Source organism: Loxodonta africana, chromosome 27 (genome assembly GCF_030014295.1).
Source record: "Loxodonta africana isolate mLoxAfr1 chromosome 27, mLoxAfr1.hap2, whole genome shotgun sequence".
NCBI classification, from domain to species: domain Eukaryota; kingdom Metazoa; phylum Chordata; class Mammalia; order Proboscidea; family Elephantidae; genus Loxodonta; species Loxodonta africana.
This window is the reverse complement of record NC_087368.1, coordinates 25,169,054-25,184,303: the sequence shown is the minus strand read 5'-3', so window position 1 is coordinate 25,184,303 and position 15,250 is coordinate 25,169,054. Positions and strand designations below refer to the sequence as shown.

General features: G+C 40.0%; 1 protein-coding gene across 2 annotated transcripts in view; it reads left to right on the top strand.

The window, feature by feature from the left end:
- The window catches only part of NGLY1 (N-glycanase 1), a 65,202-nt gene that overhangs the window by 11,450 nt on the left and 38,502 nt on the right, over positions 1-15,250 (top strand). For both annotated transcript variants that reach the window (XM_010595547.2, XM_003415725.4), the window contains exon 3: positions 2,890-3,138. In XM_010595547.2, the coding sequence (XP_010593849.2) occupies positions 2,890-3,138 (249 nt within the window). The remainder of the gene's footprint in view (positions 1-2,889; positions 3,139-15,250) is intronic.

Genomic DNA, 15,250 nt, shown 5'->3' with positions numbered 1-15,250 from the left:
TGCTGATTTTGTTCAAGGAAATGCAAATTTTTGGTATTCAAATTGGACAGGAAATGTGACTGACAACTGGAGACTATGCCCATTTCTTATTGTTGAAGTGTCATGAATTCAGTGGAATCAGATTTGTCTTTCATTCAGCCAATATTTGAGTGCCACATAGGGTGACCAACCGGTTGCCATACTTGTCCTGTATTTAGCACTGAAAGCCCCGTATCCCAGAAAACCCCTCTGTCCTGGGCAAACCAGATGGTTGCTCACCCTACTGCTAGGTAGTGGCCATATGAAACTTGCAGAAGTATTTGAAGCATAACCTTAAAAAAAGCCTACTGCCGTTGAGTCGATTCCAACTCGTAGCGACCCTATGGGACAGGGTAGAACTGCCCCGTAGAGTTGCCGAGAAGAGCCTGGTGAATTCGAACTGCTGACCTTCTGGTTAGCAGGCATCATACTTAACCACAATGCCACCAGGGTTTCCAATATGTGGAATCACAATTTCAGAAAGGATTAACATGTTTTGATAAGACTAATACTTAAAGGTTTTGACTAGCTTTGGAGCTGAAACTTCAAGACTTGTCTAATTGAACTTTTTGGTACAGACACTTTGGCCACAATCATATATTCTTTTAAGACTGATCCTAAAGAGATGGAAAGGGAGGGAAGAAGACATGAGCAGCATCTCTGTCTTACAGGGCCCCCTCTTAAGTGTGGACTAAGACACAGATCCAGATACCTGTTAGGCTATTTTTCCTTCTCTACCTGGTGGTGTCTGCCTCTCTCAGTGCTGCTCCACTAACAGTATGGGGTCAAAACCTTCCACATTTGGTTTTAAATCAGATGGCTGGTTTCCTTTCCCAGGGTTCATTGTTGATATGAGGCAGTCCATTTGTACTGTTTCTAAGTCATTGGGTTCCAATTTGTGCCAACCATCACATATATAATCATGAGAAATCTAGAGATGTTCTCTTTTCGCTCATCTCGTGCAACTACTTACGCAAGCGTGTGGGTTTTGGTCTCTGTTCAGTCTTAAGATGGAGCCAGTCATCGTATAATGATTAAGTCATAGCAGCTTAAATTCCTGCTCTGCCGATTATCTGTAGCACAGGCAGGTTATTTAACTTCTCTGAGCCTTACTATCTTCATGTACAAAGTGGATGTATTGATTTCATAGGGCTACTTTAACAAAATATACAAACTGGGTGGCTTCAAAGGACAGAAATTTATTCTTTCAAAGTTCGGGAGGCTAGAAGTCAGAATTTAGGGTGTCAGCAGGGCCATGCTGTCTCTAAAGTTCTAGGACAAGAACCTTTCTTGTCTCTCCCAGCTTATGGTAACCTCAGTTGTTCCTTGCCATGTGGGAGCATACTTCCGGTCTCACTTTCTGCCTTCACTTGGCTGTCTTCCCTCTGTATGTCTCTCTGTGTCTCTTCTCTTCTTAAAGGATACCACTCACATTGGATTAGGACCCACCCTACTCCAGCATGACCTTATCTTCAAAGTCTCCATTTCCAAACACGGTCACATTCACAGGTACCAGGGGTTAGGAGTTCAGTGTATCTTTTTGGAGGACACAACTCAATCCACAGCAGTGGGGATAAATGTAATCCTACCATTCAGCGTGATCGTTGAGCACACTACCTGGAACACAGAAATACACAGTAAATGGTAGTAGTTTTTGTTACAGCTGTTGTTGTTGTTAGGTGCTGTCGAATCAATTTCAATTCATCATGACAGAGTAGAACTACCCCGTAGGGTTTCCTAGGCTTTACGGGAGCAGATTGCCAGATATTTCTCCTGTGGAAACTCTGGGTGGGTTTGAACTGCTGATCTTCCTGCTAGCATCCGAGTGCTTAACCATTGCGCCACCAGGGCTCCTATGATGGATGATGTATGTGACTTTCTGGCCTCTTCCCGTGTCTTTGGAAGGACCCATGTGAAATTGATTTTCATGTCATTACTGAGTAATGTCTTAGCGAGTTGTTCCCATTAGGTCTGCTACCACCAGGGAACACAAAGGTCATTCCCAATCGCGGAGTTCAGTTTAAATGCTCGCAATTTACAAGTCTGTCTCCTGCACGGTGTTACTACCTTTTTGTCTCATTTGCAGTTGATAGAATTACGTGCTTTAGCGCTGTTGCTTCTCAACACCTTTGAAACTTGACTGAATATATTTTCATTTCACTTTTTTTTTTTTTTTGGTAATTTGCTATTTTTACATTGTGAGTTTTGTTGTAATATTTATCTTAAAGTGCTCCAGTCATTTTATAGGTATTAATCACAACTTAGAGAATTAGGGTTTTTGGTTTATTTGGCTTTGCTTTGCTTTCTTTGTCCCACCTTTGTATTACTGTTAACAATAAAAAAAGCAGGGTGTATATTGTGTTATTTTGGGAAAATCGGTGAACCTTTTACACAGACTTCTAATCACGTAGCTATTCTTTAAAGACTTGGGTTTAGAAGATCTGAGGGTTATTATTTAACTTCTGATTGGTTTTATGTTACCCCGATCCTTCTGAACGGCTGTACCTCTAATGCCGTTATTATGTCACAGAGAACAGTAGTGCCAAATACTATTGTGGAGAAGAGTGTGTATTTTTGTAACTCTTAGGAGGCTTTCTGACTTATTCCTAAAAGATAAAATATTTATCTAAGGTCCTGTGAAACACATTAAATAAGTTAACTATTGCGTGCTAATGAGACACATTTTCTTAATTTTTTGGTGTACATAATAGGCAATATTTTCCTTTGTATAAAAAGATGACAGTAATGGTAAGAAAACAGAATGATTATTCAAGTGTGATGTATTCTACACTATTGGGTTTATGACATATGTTCGAATGACTTGTAAGCATAAAGAAGAAGTTCAGTTTTTTTGTAATTTTGTAATTCCAGGGAGAAACACATCTCATCTTTCCTAAAAAAGCATCAGTGGAGCAGCTGCAAAAAATTCGTGACCTGATTGCCATAGAGAGAAGTAGCAGATTGGATGGATCAAATAGAAACCACAAAGTAGAAGTATCTCAGCAGCAACCTGCAGCCAGCGCCCAGCTTCCTACAGCACAGCCCTCAGATGCTGTTGGGCTAACGCCGCGCCCAGGGAGCCGTCAGGGGCCGCCATCAACTCCACTGTCTGCTCCAACGGTAATGTTAGAATTAAGTCTTCCTGAGCTCTTTGTTTCAATGTGTTGAAACAGCAAAATCTTTAGGACATGTTATCATTTACTCCTGAATTTATGCCCCAGTTACTCTTCATTCTTAAAATCGTGCACATCCAAACTTCCTCAGTTGTTTCTAAAAAATTGGCAAATTTGTAACTAAAGTGGAAAAAATGACATTCTTCTATTTATACTTTTAAATCTTGTTGCCTGTTGCTTCTTAGGCAATCTAGGTTTTGTTCAATTTGTCATTTGTAAATGTGCCTGTTGCCTTGTACTTAATTATACAAATTAGCCTATGCCTTCAGCCTTAAAACAAAGTAACGGACGTGCTGGACAGTGGTGTGGCCATCAAATTAGCAGATCTCCTTTACTACATTGACACTTCTGGTCTAAAATTTACCTGCTGCCATCTACTACGGGGGCTATGAATTCCAGTCACCTAACAGTTTTCAACACCCCAGTTCAACAAAAAATCAGCTTCTTTAAGGTAAATAACGGTACATTAATATACTGATAGTGGATGCCAGCAAATAAGTGAAGTTTAGCTATTAGCACACACTGACATGCACTTCTGAAGAGCTGAAGTCAAACTTGTGATGCCTGACAGTCATTGTTGGTACACCTGAATGACCCTAGTTGGTGGGAAATTATCCTGTTTACCAAAGCCTCTTTTGAACAGAGGTCCTGAAAGATTCTTCCCCTAAATTCTCACCATCAGAAAAATATTCACGCTTCTTGTGTAGTAATTTTGTCGACAGCCAGCTTAAATTCACATCCTCTTATTTTAATTTTAGTAATGCAGCTTGTCACTGTCCTCCATGTAGCAGAGCTTTATATATAGTTACTTATTAAATCCACTCTCAATCATCTCCAGCTGAATGATTCCAGCGCCTTTAACTGCCAGCCTGATAATGGTGAGTCACGTGATTGGCAATCATTCCCTTATCTAGGCTGGGAAGGCGCCAAGCTTGTCCTTGAAAAAATAAAGAATAAAGGTGGTAGGGGCTGGCAGGGAAAGAGACAGCGTTTCTGTCCTTTTATATAATTCTTGTCCAGTGGTTTCCAAACCTTTTTATGTATGTGTGTGAGATTAACTCCTCTGACATACTCCCTTGTGCCTCAGTTAAGCTAACCTTTAAGTCTTTAAATATTTTTCATCTCATTAGCTTCACACCGATTTTATTTATAATAAATGCACCTAGTGTTTATTAATGCTTCTGAAAGACTGTTAATTGGATACTATTGAATCAACTGTGACTGATACTAATTAGTTATCAGATGATAACCAATGGGCATCAGATGAAAGAGCGTCTGATAAATAGCATATATGAAAGTTTTGCAAACTGTAAGAGACTTTAAAGTTTTGCCCTTAGTAAAATAATTTTTCTGCAAATAATCTGGACTGTTTATCCAGTATGAAGTTGTCACAGAGTCACAGATAAACGGAACCAGTTCTCTCTGGTCATTCCATTTCTCAGAGCATTGGCTTCCACTCTTTTGGTTGCATGTCTTGTCAATAATAAAATATTGAGTACTTACCTCAATAAGTGTCTACTTATTTATAAACTATATACTTCTGTATTAGTATATTATGTGCCGTATACAACAATCACATAAAAATTAAAGGGTAGAGTAAAAAGTAAATCTAAGTAGCACCCCGGAGGATCATTGCGAGCACCTCCCTTGAAGCCTGTGCCTCCCACCTGGGAGTGCCTTAGGTCTCCATCAGTTTCACAGTTAAGATGGATTCAGAAGTGTAATTAACATCCTGCTTGGTTTTTAATATCTTCTCTTTTGGGTTTTCTAATTACGGTGTTATAATACATCTTTTAAGATTTCCTGCTTTATCTTCTGTTGAATCTCTGTATTAACAGTTTAAAACACAGGATACCAACCAGTCTTACAAAACGCATACAATGCACAAAATCATTTTGTTGTATAAAATAGCTCCTTCCTGAACTAAGTAAGTAGCAGTTTGTTAGTGCCCTGGCTCAGGAAGCGCACTCACAATCTCTGTGCATCTTCAACTTCCTTCCTGTTTTGGTTCCCTAACCTTGAAATTCAGTGTAGTTTGGGGTCTTTCAACCCTGTCAGTCACCAAAAAGCCTCTGGACATGCCACTAAAAACAAAGTGCCATTCTATTGCCAAAACAAATTTAGAGTTCAGAAAAAAAAAACTTTCTCAAAGACTTAAGCTCTTAATAAACCAAAAAACCAAACCCTGTGCCGTCGAGTCGATTCCGACTCATAGCAACCTTATAGGACAGAGTAGAACCGCCCCATAGAGTTTCCAAGGAGAGCCTGCCCGACCGAACTGCCCGACCCTTTGGTTAGCAGCCGTAGCACTTAACCACTACGCCACCAGGGCTTCCAAGCTGTTAATAGGCTGATCTATATATTGATTCCAACTCATAGCAGCCCTATAGAACAGAATAGAACTGCCTCATTGTGTTTCCGAGGAGCGACTGGTGGATGTGAACTGTGGACCTTTTGGTTAGCCACCCTGAGCTCTTAATCGCTGTGCCACCAGGGCTCCAGTATTATCAACTCTTATTACTCTAGTTACAAACTGTCTTTTTCAGTATTCCTTAAGGGGGTTGGGAGAAATTAGAATGAAGTTTGTTTGTTTGTTTATAGTGAAGTCTTGTTTATCCGTGAATCACTTGAATACACATTTTTTAAAAAGATTTTGTTTAATTTTGCATCACCGGTAGTTGCTGTATTACAGTATTTAACAATTACTTTTTCTGACTTGCACATTTTCAGTGGGAATACTAATTGAAAATTTAAATGCACCAAAGTCAGGCAGCAAGAGAGAGATTAAAAAAAAAAAAAAAAATTAACCTGTATGTAAACTGTATAAATCCTGAACAGTGGGAGCTTTATTTATATTGATAATAATATTTCTCTGATTTAGAAATACATGACAAGGTATAGTCACTGTCATGAATTGAATTATGTCCCCCAAAAGGTGTGTATCAGTTTGGCTGGACCATGATTCCCGGTATTGTGTGATTTTCCTATATGTTGTAAACCCTGCCTCTATGATGTTAATGAGGGAGGATGGGCGGTAGTTGCGTTAGTGAGGCAGGACTTGATCTACAAGATTGGATTGTGTCTTGAGGCAATCTCTTGAGATACATAAGAGGGAAGTGAGCAGAGAGATTGGGGGACCTCATACGACCAAGAAGGTGGTGCAGAGAGCAGAGCGCGCCCTTTGGACCCGGCGCCCCTGTGCAGAGAAACTTCTAGTCCTGGGAAACGTTGATGAGAAGGCCAACAGAAAGAGACTGCCTTCCACTGGAGCTAACACCCAGAATTTGGACTGTTAGCCTACTTTAGTGTGAGGAGATAAATTTCTCTTTGTTAAAGCGGTCCCTTTGTGGTATTTCTGTTATAGCAGCATTAGATAACTAAGATAGTCACTGATGTTGAAATTTGCCCTTAAGATTTTTCTTCAAGGTATGAAGTACTGAAATATATTGGTATTCAGTAAATGATGGTGGTAGTGTTAGAAAGTTATTTTGGGAAGATTTCTGTTCTATTCAGCCTATAGAATTTAATTATGTGTCTAAAGGAATATCAGTCTTGTAATAATGACATTAAAAATGAAATTAATTTAACCAAGGGTACTCTGTCATTTTGGCATCTCTGTATCTGTTTCTGGCCTCCAGAGGAATATTTGTTCAACAGTGGGAGCTTCCTCTCCAAGTCCTGCCTGGCTGTTAAAAGCATCATGTCAGAATCTTAGTACAGTTTTTAACTCTTCCCTGCACTGTGGGCCCCGAGGATTATTTCCTTCATTATATGTTGACTGAGATAAAAAAAAAATTAAATCCTCATGACCTATTAGTTAAATGAGAGATTTGTTATTTTATTATTTTAATAAATCTTGTAGCTGCTCGAGTGAAGCAAGAAAATGAAATTACAAGCTGTTACTTCCCTGCTAGGTCCCAGTGATTGTGACTAGCTTGGGTCAGTCCAAGCACATGAGAGCATCGCTTATCCAATCGGTAGCGATTCCAAACCTAGGGAGACTTGACAGGAAAACAAGCTTTAGCTTGTCTGTGGCCATTGTGTGATTGGCATTACAGAGGTGGGGTGTGGGAAGCCTTAAGGAGCAGTCAAAGAAAGCAGAGAAATGTTTAAGACTTAAGCATTCCTAAAACACCTCTCTGATATCTCATTTTTTAAATCAGCTTTTATTTTTATCAAAGTTACTACACAGGTTTAAGTCTCACACCACATGCCTTTTATGGGTCTGCTGAGGGCTGTCTTTGGGTCATCCTCACTTCAGGATCCATGCTGACAGAGTTCCCACAACTTGAAACTTTGTTGGTCACTGCGGCGAATAGCATGTTAGCTCTTAAAGCCTCTGCCCAGAGATAACACATGTCATTTGGGCTCACATTTCACTGGCCAAAGTGTGCCACATCATCCTCCTAAGGGTCAAGGGAGTGTAATCCTACCGTGTGGCTGCAAGGGCCTCAGAAACATTTGGTGAACAGCACGTGGGACTACTGCTGCATTCTGGGAGCTGAATGGGAAAAGGAGCTAGGGTGGGGAACCTCAAATACAGGATATAAACTTTCCTTTTTTGGTACCGGGTCCTTGCCTTCAGGTATGTTTGATGTCCCCCCTTCACAGACCTTTGTGTTAGTCTCTTGAGTAAGGAACTTCCCTTCCTCTGATGAGTGGGAAGAGTGCTATCAGCCTGCTGTGCAGAGTGGGGTAGGGATCTGGGGCTCTAGTTCTTTCCTTTTTTTTTTTAATTGTCCTTTAAGTGAAAGTTTACAGTTCACGTCAGTTTCTCATACAAAAACATATGCGCATGGTTATCTGACCCTGGTTACTCTCCCTATAATGTGACAGCACATTCCTTCTCTCCACCCTGTATTTCCCTTGTCCGTTCAGTCAGCCACTGTCCCCCTCTGCATTCTCATCTCACTTCCGGACAGGAACTGCCCACTTAGTCTCGTGTCTACTTGAGCTAAGAAGCACGCTCCTCATCAGTATCATCTTACGTCATATAGTCCAGTCTAATCTTTGTCTGAAGAGTTGACTTCAGAAATGGTTTTAGTTTTGGGCTAACAGAGAGTCCAGGAACCATGTCCTCTGGGGTCCCTCCAGTCTCAGACCATTAAGTCTGGTCTTTTTACTAGAATTTCAGGTCACTTTTCTCCTGCTCCATCAGGGACTGTCTGTTGTGTTCCCTGTCAGGGCAGCCATTGGTGGTAGCCGGGTACCATCTAGTTCTTCTGGTCTCAGGCTGATGGAGTCTCTGGTTTGTATGGCCCTTTCTGTCTGACCAATTCTTAAACACACTTTCAACCAGTGTTCTTATTTTTCATGTCCCTTTGCCACTATTCCAGAGATACCACCTGATTCTTTAGGGGAGTCTGTGATCCAAACCAGACTAATTTTCAGGTTTCAACAAAGCCAGTATAGATCTTAGCTTTCTAGGATCTGCTAAGTTACTTACTTATTCATCTTCTTTGTGGCTTTCAAAATTTTGTTGAGATTTTGTTGCTGTTGCCTTTTCCCCTGCTCTTTTTGTTCCTGTGAGTTACACCTGTAAAATACATGCCTTTGCTTTCATTTAAGTAAACCCTGTAATTTTGGGTCTGAGTGGAGGTGAGCTGCATGTACCTTAAATGAAGCCTTTCACATCTCTTTAGGTTAGGAACAGTTACTTTTTGAGTATCAAAGACCTGTTTATGGGACAAAGGGCAGAATAGATATATCATTGTAGGCATTGAACATGGCAAATAGCAAGCGTGCTTGTGTACCTGTGTGTGTGTGTCCTGTCCATAAAACATTGCAGCAGAGCTCAGCACACTCTTCCATTGTAAATACAGGTTTTTAACATTGATTTTCTGTTGGCTAAGTTATCTGAAGAGGTCCTTCTCAGTTCTTGGGCCCTAGTTTCTCTATTATTGCATTTTTTGTTTTGCAGAGGTTACCGCGTTGCTATGAATTGCTGATCATTGTCTTAAAAACAAAAACAGGTGCTATTGAATCCACTCTGACTCATGGCCACCCATGTGCGTTAGAGAACTGCGCTCCATAGGTTTTCAATGGCTGATTTTTTGGAAGTAGATCACCAGGTCCTTAGATCTACCAAAAGGTTGATGCTTTGAGCCCCCACCGTGTTGATTAGGAGGAAGCCCAGTGTTTACTGAAGACCTTCCTTCTCAGTGATTCCTGCCCAGAGTCCTGGGATGCTGGGTGGGGATAGGGAAATGGAGAGAGTACTCTCCCAGATAGCATGAGCTGTTACTTGCCGCTCTGAGATTCTTGTGCTCCGGAGTTCACTGCCCTCACCATCCCTCTATTCCATTGGCCAGCATTGTTGTGCTGCCCTGAGGTTGCTCCCCAGAGACGTGGCCAGGCTTCTGCAGCCTCCTTTGGAACTGCCAAGCTCCCTGCACACCTCCTCCTGAGCTCTTCCAGAGAGGTTTCCCATGACAGAGCTTTAGGACCCTGGTGAAACAATCTCTCATATGGCAGCCCTACCTTTCCTTCCCAGAAGGAAAAGGCGAGGGCAGGTGGGAGTCAATAGGGAAAGCCTTGTTCTGAACCTGGAATCACTGTTCCCTCTGACATTCAGGTCTTGCTGAATGCTGGACCTAACTTTCAGACTTTCCTGGAATCTCTCCTAATACTTTTTAGTGCCAAAGGTATAGCCAGTGTTCACGTTCATATAAGCCTTTTGACTTAAGAAAAAAAGTTTCAAGTCCGTAAGTGAAATTGTCTTTTTGGTACTTGTCTAAAACACGTTGCTTTTTAATGTTTACTTAAAGTGTTAGAGACAACTTTATGGGAATACTACAGCCGTAGTTAGGGCAGGGGAAGGTGATTTCCCAGGAGAAAGTGTGGGCGAGTGGGTGGGGACGCTGCTGGACAGACAAAACAATTGATATCTGCTGCGTTGCCGAATTATAGAAATAAAATGAAAACTTAAACACAAAGGGTATTAATAGTTTCCTTATTTGTTAAGTTTACTTTCTTCCCTAACTTGTATTTATTGCACATACAATTGCTTCACAATCAGAGACGTTTTTTAGAGTGGGGGTTGGCAAGCTGTGGCCGGTGTGACCAGCTGCCTCTTTTTGTAACTACATTTTCATGGAAACACAGCCACACTCTTGCTTTATATGGTGTTTGGCTGCTTTTCTACAATGACAGTTGTCTGTATGACTGTATGGCCTGCAAAGCCTAAATTATATGTTATATATAACATATATCACAGTGTTTTAGAGTGGAGAATTGCCTGCAGTTCACCCACCAATATAACCACTTGTTTCTTTTGGTTCTTATCCAAACATATTTTACAGTAGAGTTTATTTTTATATTCAGAGTAATAGCATTAAGCAAAGTGACAGCAGTTTGCCTAAACACAGTGGGTTTCTACAGTACTCTTTGTTGCTGTTGTTAGGTGCTGTCAGGTCGATTCCGACTCATAAGCGACCCTATGCATAACAGAACAAAACACTGCCCAGTCTCGTACCATCCTCAGAGTCTTGCTCTTACTTCTCCTAAAGTGGTTTTCTTCACATTTGCCTTTATTCTGTTTGAAAAAACATTTATTGTTCATTTGGTATGTGAAGGGTACTTTTCTTAATAGGTGTGTTATGCTAGGCATAGTCCTGTCACCATGTGATCTCTACCTTTTTTAATCCTTTATTCTTTGAAATTATTTTCCTTATTAAATTCAAATGTCTGCTTTGTATCTTGGTTTTTAGCCTCATCTGGGCTGTCTTCCAACCTCTCAAATTTACCTGTTCCTTGTCCCCTTCCTTTTGACCTGTCTTTTTAATGCATGAAAATAACTATATGCTGAAGACTTAAATATTTTGGCTCACCAGGCTCCCCCCCCCCCCCCCAATAAATGCTTTCTGGCTTTTCCTTTGGTTTTCATGAGATTTGATGCTTTAGGACAAATACCATTTCCTGATTCAAGGTGGGGAATGAGGCTATATCAATTCTTCATTCATTTATTCATTTGTTCATTCATTATGTTGGCAATGTGATAGACAGGATCCCTACTTTCATGGAACTTAGCTTAGCTGAGGCTCCAGACAAGTTAATAGGAAATTATAATACTCTGTGGTAAGTGCAGAAACCCTGGTGGTGTACTGGTTAAGTGCTACGGCTTCTAACCAAAAGGTCAGCAGTTCGAATCCACCAGGCCCTCCTTGGAAACTCTATGGGGCAGTTCTTCTCCGACCTATAGGGTCTCTATGAGTCGGAATCGACTCGACGGCAGTGGGTTTGGTTTTTGGTTTGGTGGTAAGTGCTGTGACGCAGCGAAGTCATGGACTATTTCTCAGAGACACTGATGCTCCAAGTTGAGACCTGGAGGACGGAGTATCAGATTGTGCCATAGTTGAAAACCAACTGGTTTCATACCTCAGTGGACTGTGTTAACAACCAATTTTTATGCCATGGATTGGTATTCAGTATCATTAAGTTATCTGTTAATTTTGTGAATTTTCTGATTGACGTTTTTTAACACAGCTTTATTGAGGTGTAATTTACATATCGTAAATTCATCATTGTAAGTATACAATTCAGTGATTTTTAGCAAATTTATAGAATTGTGCAACCATCACCACTTCGCTGTTTCAGAACATTTCCAATAGCCAAAAAAATTCCCTCCAATCCATTTGTTTTCAATGCCTGCTTTCCTCCCAGCCCCAGGCAACCGCTGGTCTGCTTTTGGTGTCTGTAAATTTGCCTTTTCTGGGCATTTCATGTCAACAGAATCGTACAATATGTATCTTCTGCTTCTGGCGCCTTAGACTGTGTGATGTTTCTGAAGTTCATCCATATCGTAGGGCTTATCAGTGATGTGTTCCTTTATAGGGCTGAGTAGTATTCCATTGTCGCGTGATGCCACCTTTTGTGCCCAGCTGATGGACATTTGGGTGGTTTTCCTTGTTTGCGTAGTATGAATAATGCTGCTGTGAACATTCGCGTACAAGTCTTTGTATGGACACATATTTTTATTTCTCTTGGATAGATTCCTAGGAGTGGAACTGCTGGGTTGTGTGGTAAGTTTATGTTTAATGTTTTAAGGAACTACCAGGCTGTTGTCCAGCGTTGCTGCACCATGTCAGGTTTCCATCAGCAGTGTGTGAGGATTACAGTTTCTCCATATCCTCGCCCACTCTTAGCGTCTGACCTTTTTATTACAGCCATTTCAGTGGCCGCCAAGTGGCCTCTCACCGTGGTTTTAATTTGCATTTTCCTTATGACTAATGAATGACCCGACTGATTTTTAGATTCTCTGGTGAAACATGATGAACGATCAGTATTCCTAATGGAAATAACTTCCTGAAACCCCTTTTTATACCTTTTGCCTTTCAAAAGCATATTTGGAACAGCAAGGACAGTAGTCAACGACATAGAACCTAGAATGTTAGGAGAATCATGTTTCCAATTTTGCAATTTCATCTAGGTTGAAAAGACGGGATTCTAAAGCATGATTTGCTTAAGGTATGCCTTCGGCAGTTGTTTACACAGCTGCTCTAAATGTGTGCTTTTATGTGAAATGTGAACTGCTTACATCAACTCTTTCATCACTCTAGAAATTACTGCCTGTTGTGTATATATGTATGTATGTATGTATTTATTTAAAGGCATTATCATCATTTAGGCTATTTCATTGAAATTATAAAAATAATGTAGTATTATTATAAAACAATGATAACAGTAAAACAAGGTAGTTGGTTATAAATTAATATAATCTTATTATAAACCCAAAACAAGATAAGCTGTCAATCTGGATCCACCTGTGATCTTTATAAGAGAAGAAATCTCCCATTTGAACATAAGATTTAAATGTCCACTTTCTTGTTCATAGACGTACTACAATTAAAAGTAAAATTCCCTTTAATAGGAAATTACTGAAATTAAGACGCATCCTTATCTTGGCACCCTCAAGATCCATTAAAAATGGTGATGTGGTCGATTTTGACAGAATTATTATATGGAAAAAAGTAAATTGAGAATCCCACAGAATTAAACAACATGTGTTGCGTGTATGTGTGTGATACTTTCTTTTTTCTTATTAAAAGCACATGTACATGTGTTCGGTTTAGAAGGGTCTGGAAAGCCATAGACATTTTAGTCATACTTTCCTCTGAGTGCTGAAATTATAGGTGATTACATATTACTTATACCATGCAGTATTTTCTGACATTTTTTCACAACATGTATTACATTTATAAGTAGGAAAAAAGGTTATTTTTTTAAGAGATCAGTTTATTGACGTCACAAATTGATTAAAGCTCTCACTTGAAATTTATTAAACAGAACGTTTGTGTTTAAAACAAGCTTTAAATTTAAAGCCAAGTCCAACTTTATCCAAAAAGATGAAAGGAAAAGGGTCAAAGGGTTACATGAAGATAGAAAGAGAACTGGCAGGCTTGAGAGGCTTTGATCCTTTACTAAAGAAGTGAATTTGCTTACCCAGTTTCTGTTGATTATATCACATGATTTGACAGAAGATACACGTTGAACGTTTTTTTCTTATGAAGAATCTTAAATATATCTCACCTCAGAAACCAAATTAATTGGAAGTATGATTAGTGAAGAAAAAAACTGCTTTGATCTAAAAGAAATTCCACGTTTTAAACTTCCATTTGTACTCCAAATAACTTTTACTCCCTCAGGCAATTAACTGCTGCTTTGTGGCATTAATGCATGGTTACCCGGGTGCTGTCATCACCAGGCAATCAGCAAACTTCTATTTTTATGACTCAGGGTTTTTTTCGGAGCTGTGCCAATACATGTGTAAAGAAATAAGGCAAGAAAATAAACTTCATTGTTCAAGATCATTCCAGTTAAAACCACAGTGGGTGTGTAAATTCCAGACTGAAAAGAATTAAATTGAAAATAAAAATTCTCTGAAGGAGCGCTTACCCTCTCAGTAAATAAAATTCTGGGTTAAAAAAAAAGAAATATCGCTGTGCCTTATTTTTATGAGAATTCTTTGGGAAAAAAGTGTAGACATTTTATTTTTTTAATTTCTGCGTCAGTCCGGTAAAGGAGCATGCTCCCGTCCGTGTCAGAGTCCCGGATTTCTCATCAGCAGCCGTGCATCACGTTTCTGTGCACATCTGTTGCACCCCTCCCGCCTGTTGATGGAGGAAATGTGTTGTCTGCTAGTAAAGACCAGTCCCACCCTCGGCCAGCCATGAATCCCTTCCCCTCTGTCCACCTCAGGCTCCCAGATGGACTGTGCAGTCTTGAACCTCCTCTTTTACTCAGGATCTTCCTCAGTGGCACCTAAACCTTTCTCTAGGCCAGTTTTCATTTTTGGTTGACCCACTGGTATCAGAATAGCCTGGAGATGCAGATCTCAGGACATACCCCCAGACTCCTTCAATCCAAAATGGGGGAAAAGGGAACTTGGGGATCTGTGTTTTAACAAGCAAATTAATGTTTAAGAACTTTTCCTCTAAGCTTTCCTGTCTTATAAACAAGACAACAAATATCCTTGGGTCCTGCCCCTCCTTTGTTCCTCTCTTCCCCTTCACAGCCAAGTTTCATGAAGAGTCATCTCCACTCATGATGTCATCTTCCCTTCTTATGTCCTCGTCTAGTGGGTCTCCATACTTCCTTCAGTATGTGCCCTATCAGTAAAATATTTTCGAGCATATACTCTCAATATATTTATATACATGTACTTTTTTAAATTTTTTTTTTACTATATACTATTTTGATATACTATGTGGAAACCCTGGTAGCATAGTGGTTAAGAGCTACATCAGCTAACCAAAAGGTCAGCAGTTCAAATCCACCTGGCGCTCCTTAGAAAGTCAATGGGGCAGGTCTCCTCTGTCCTGTAGGGTCGCTATGAGTTGAAATCGACTTGACGGCAACGGTATGTTGTGCGTAATATACCGTGTACATTATAAAGCAATGTAAAAAAAGGAGCTAAAGAGTAAATATTTTTAACTTGAAAAGTTGTTTACAGTATATCATTCAATGAATATGGGTATAAATCTACATTTTAAATGGTATTGATCATTTCAAATTTAGGGGGTTAATTTTTTCGGATCAAAATAGATTGTTATTGATCTTTT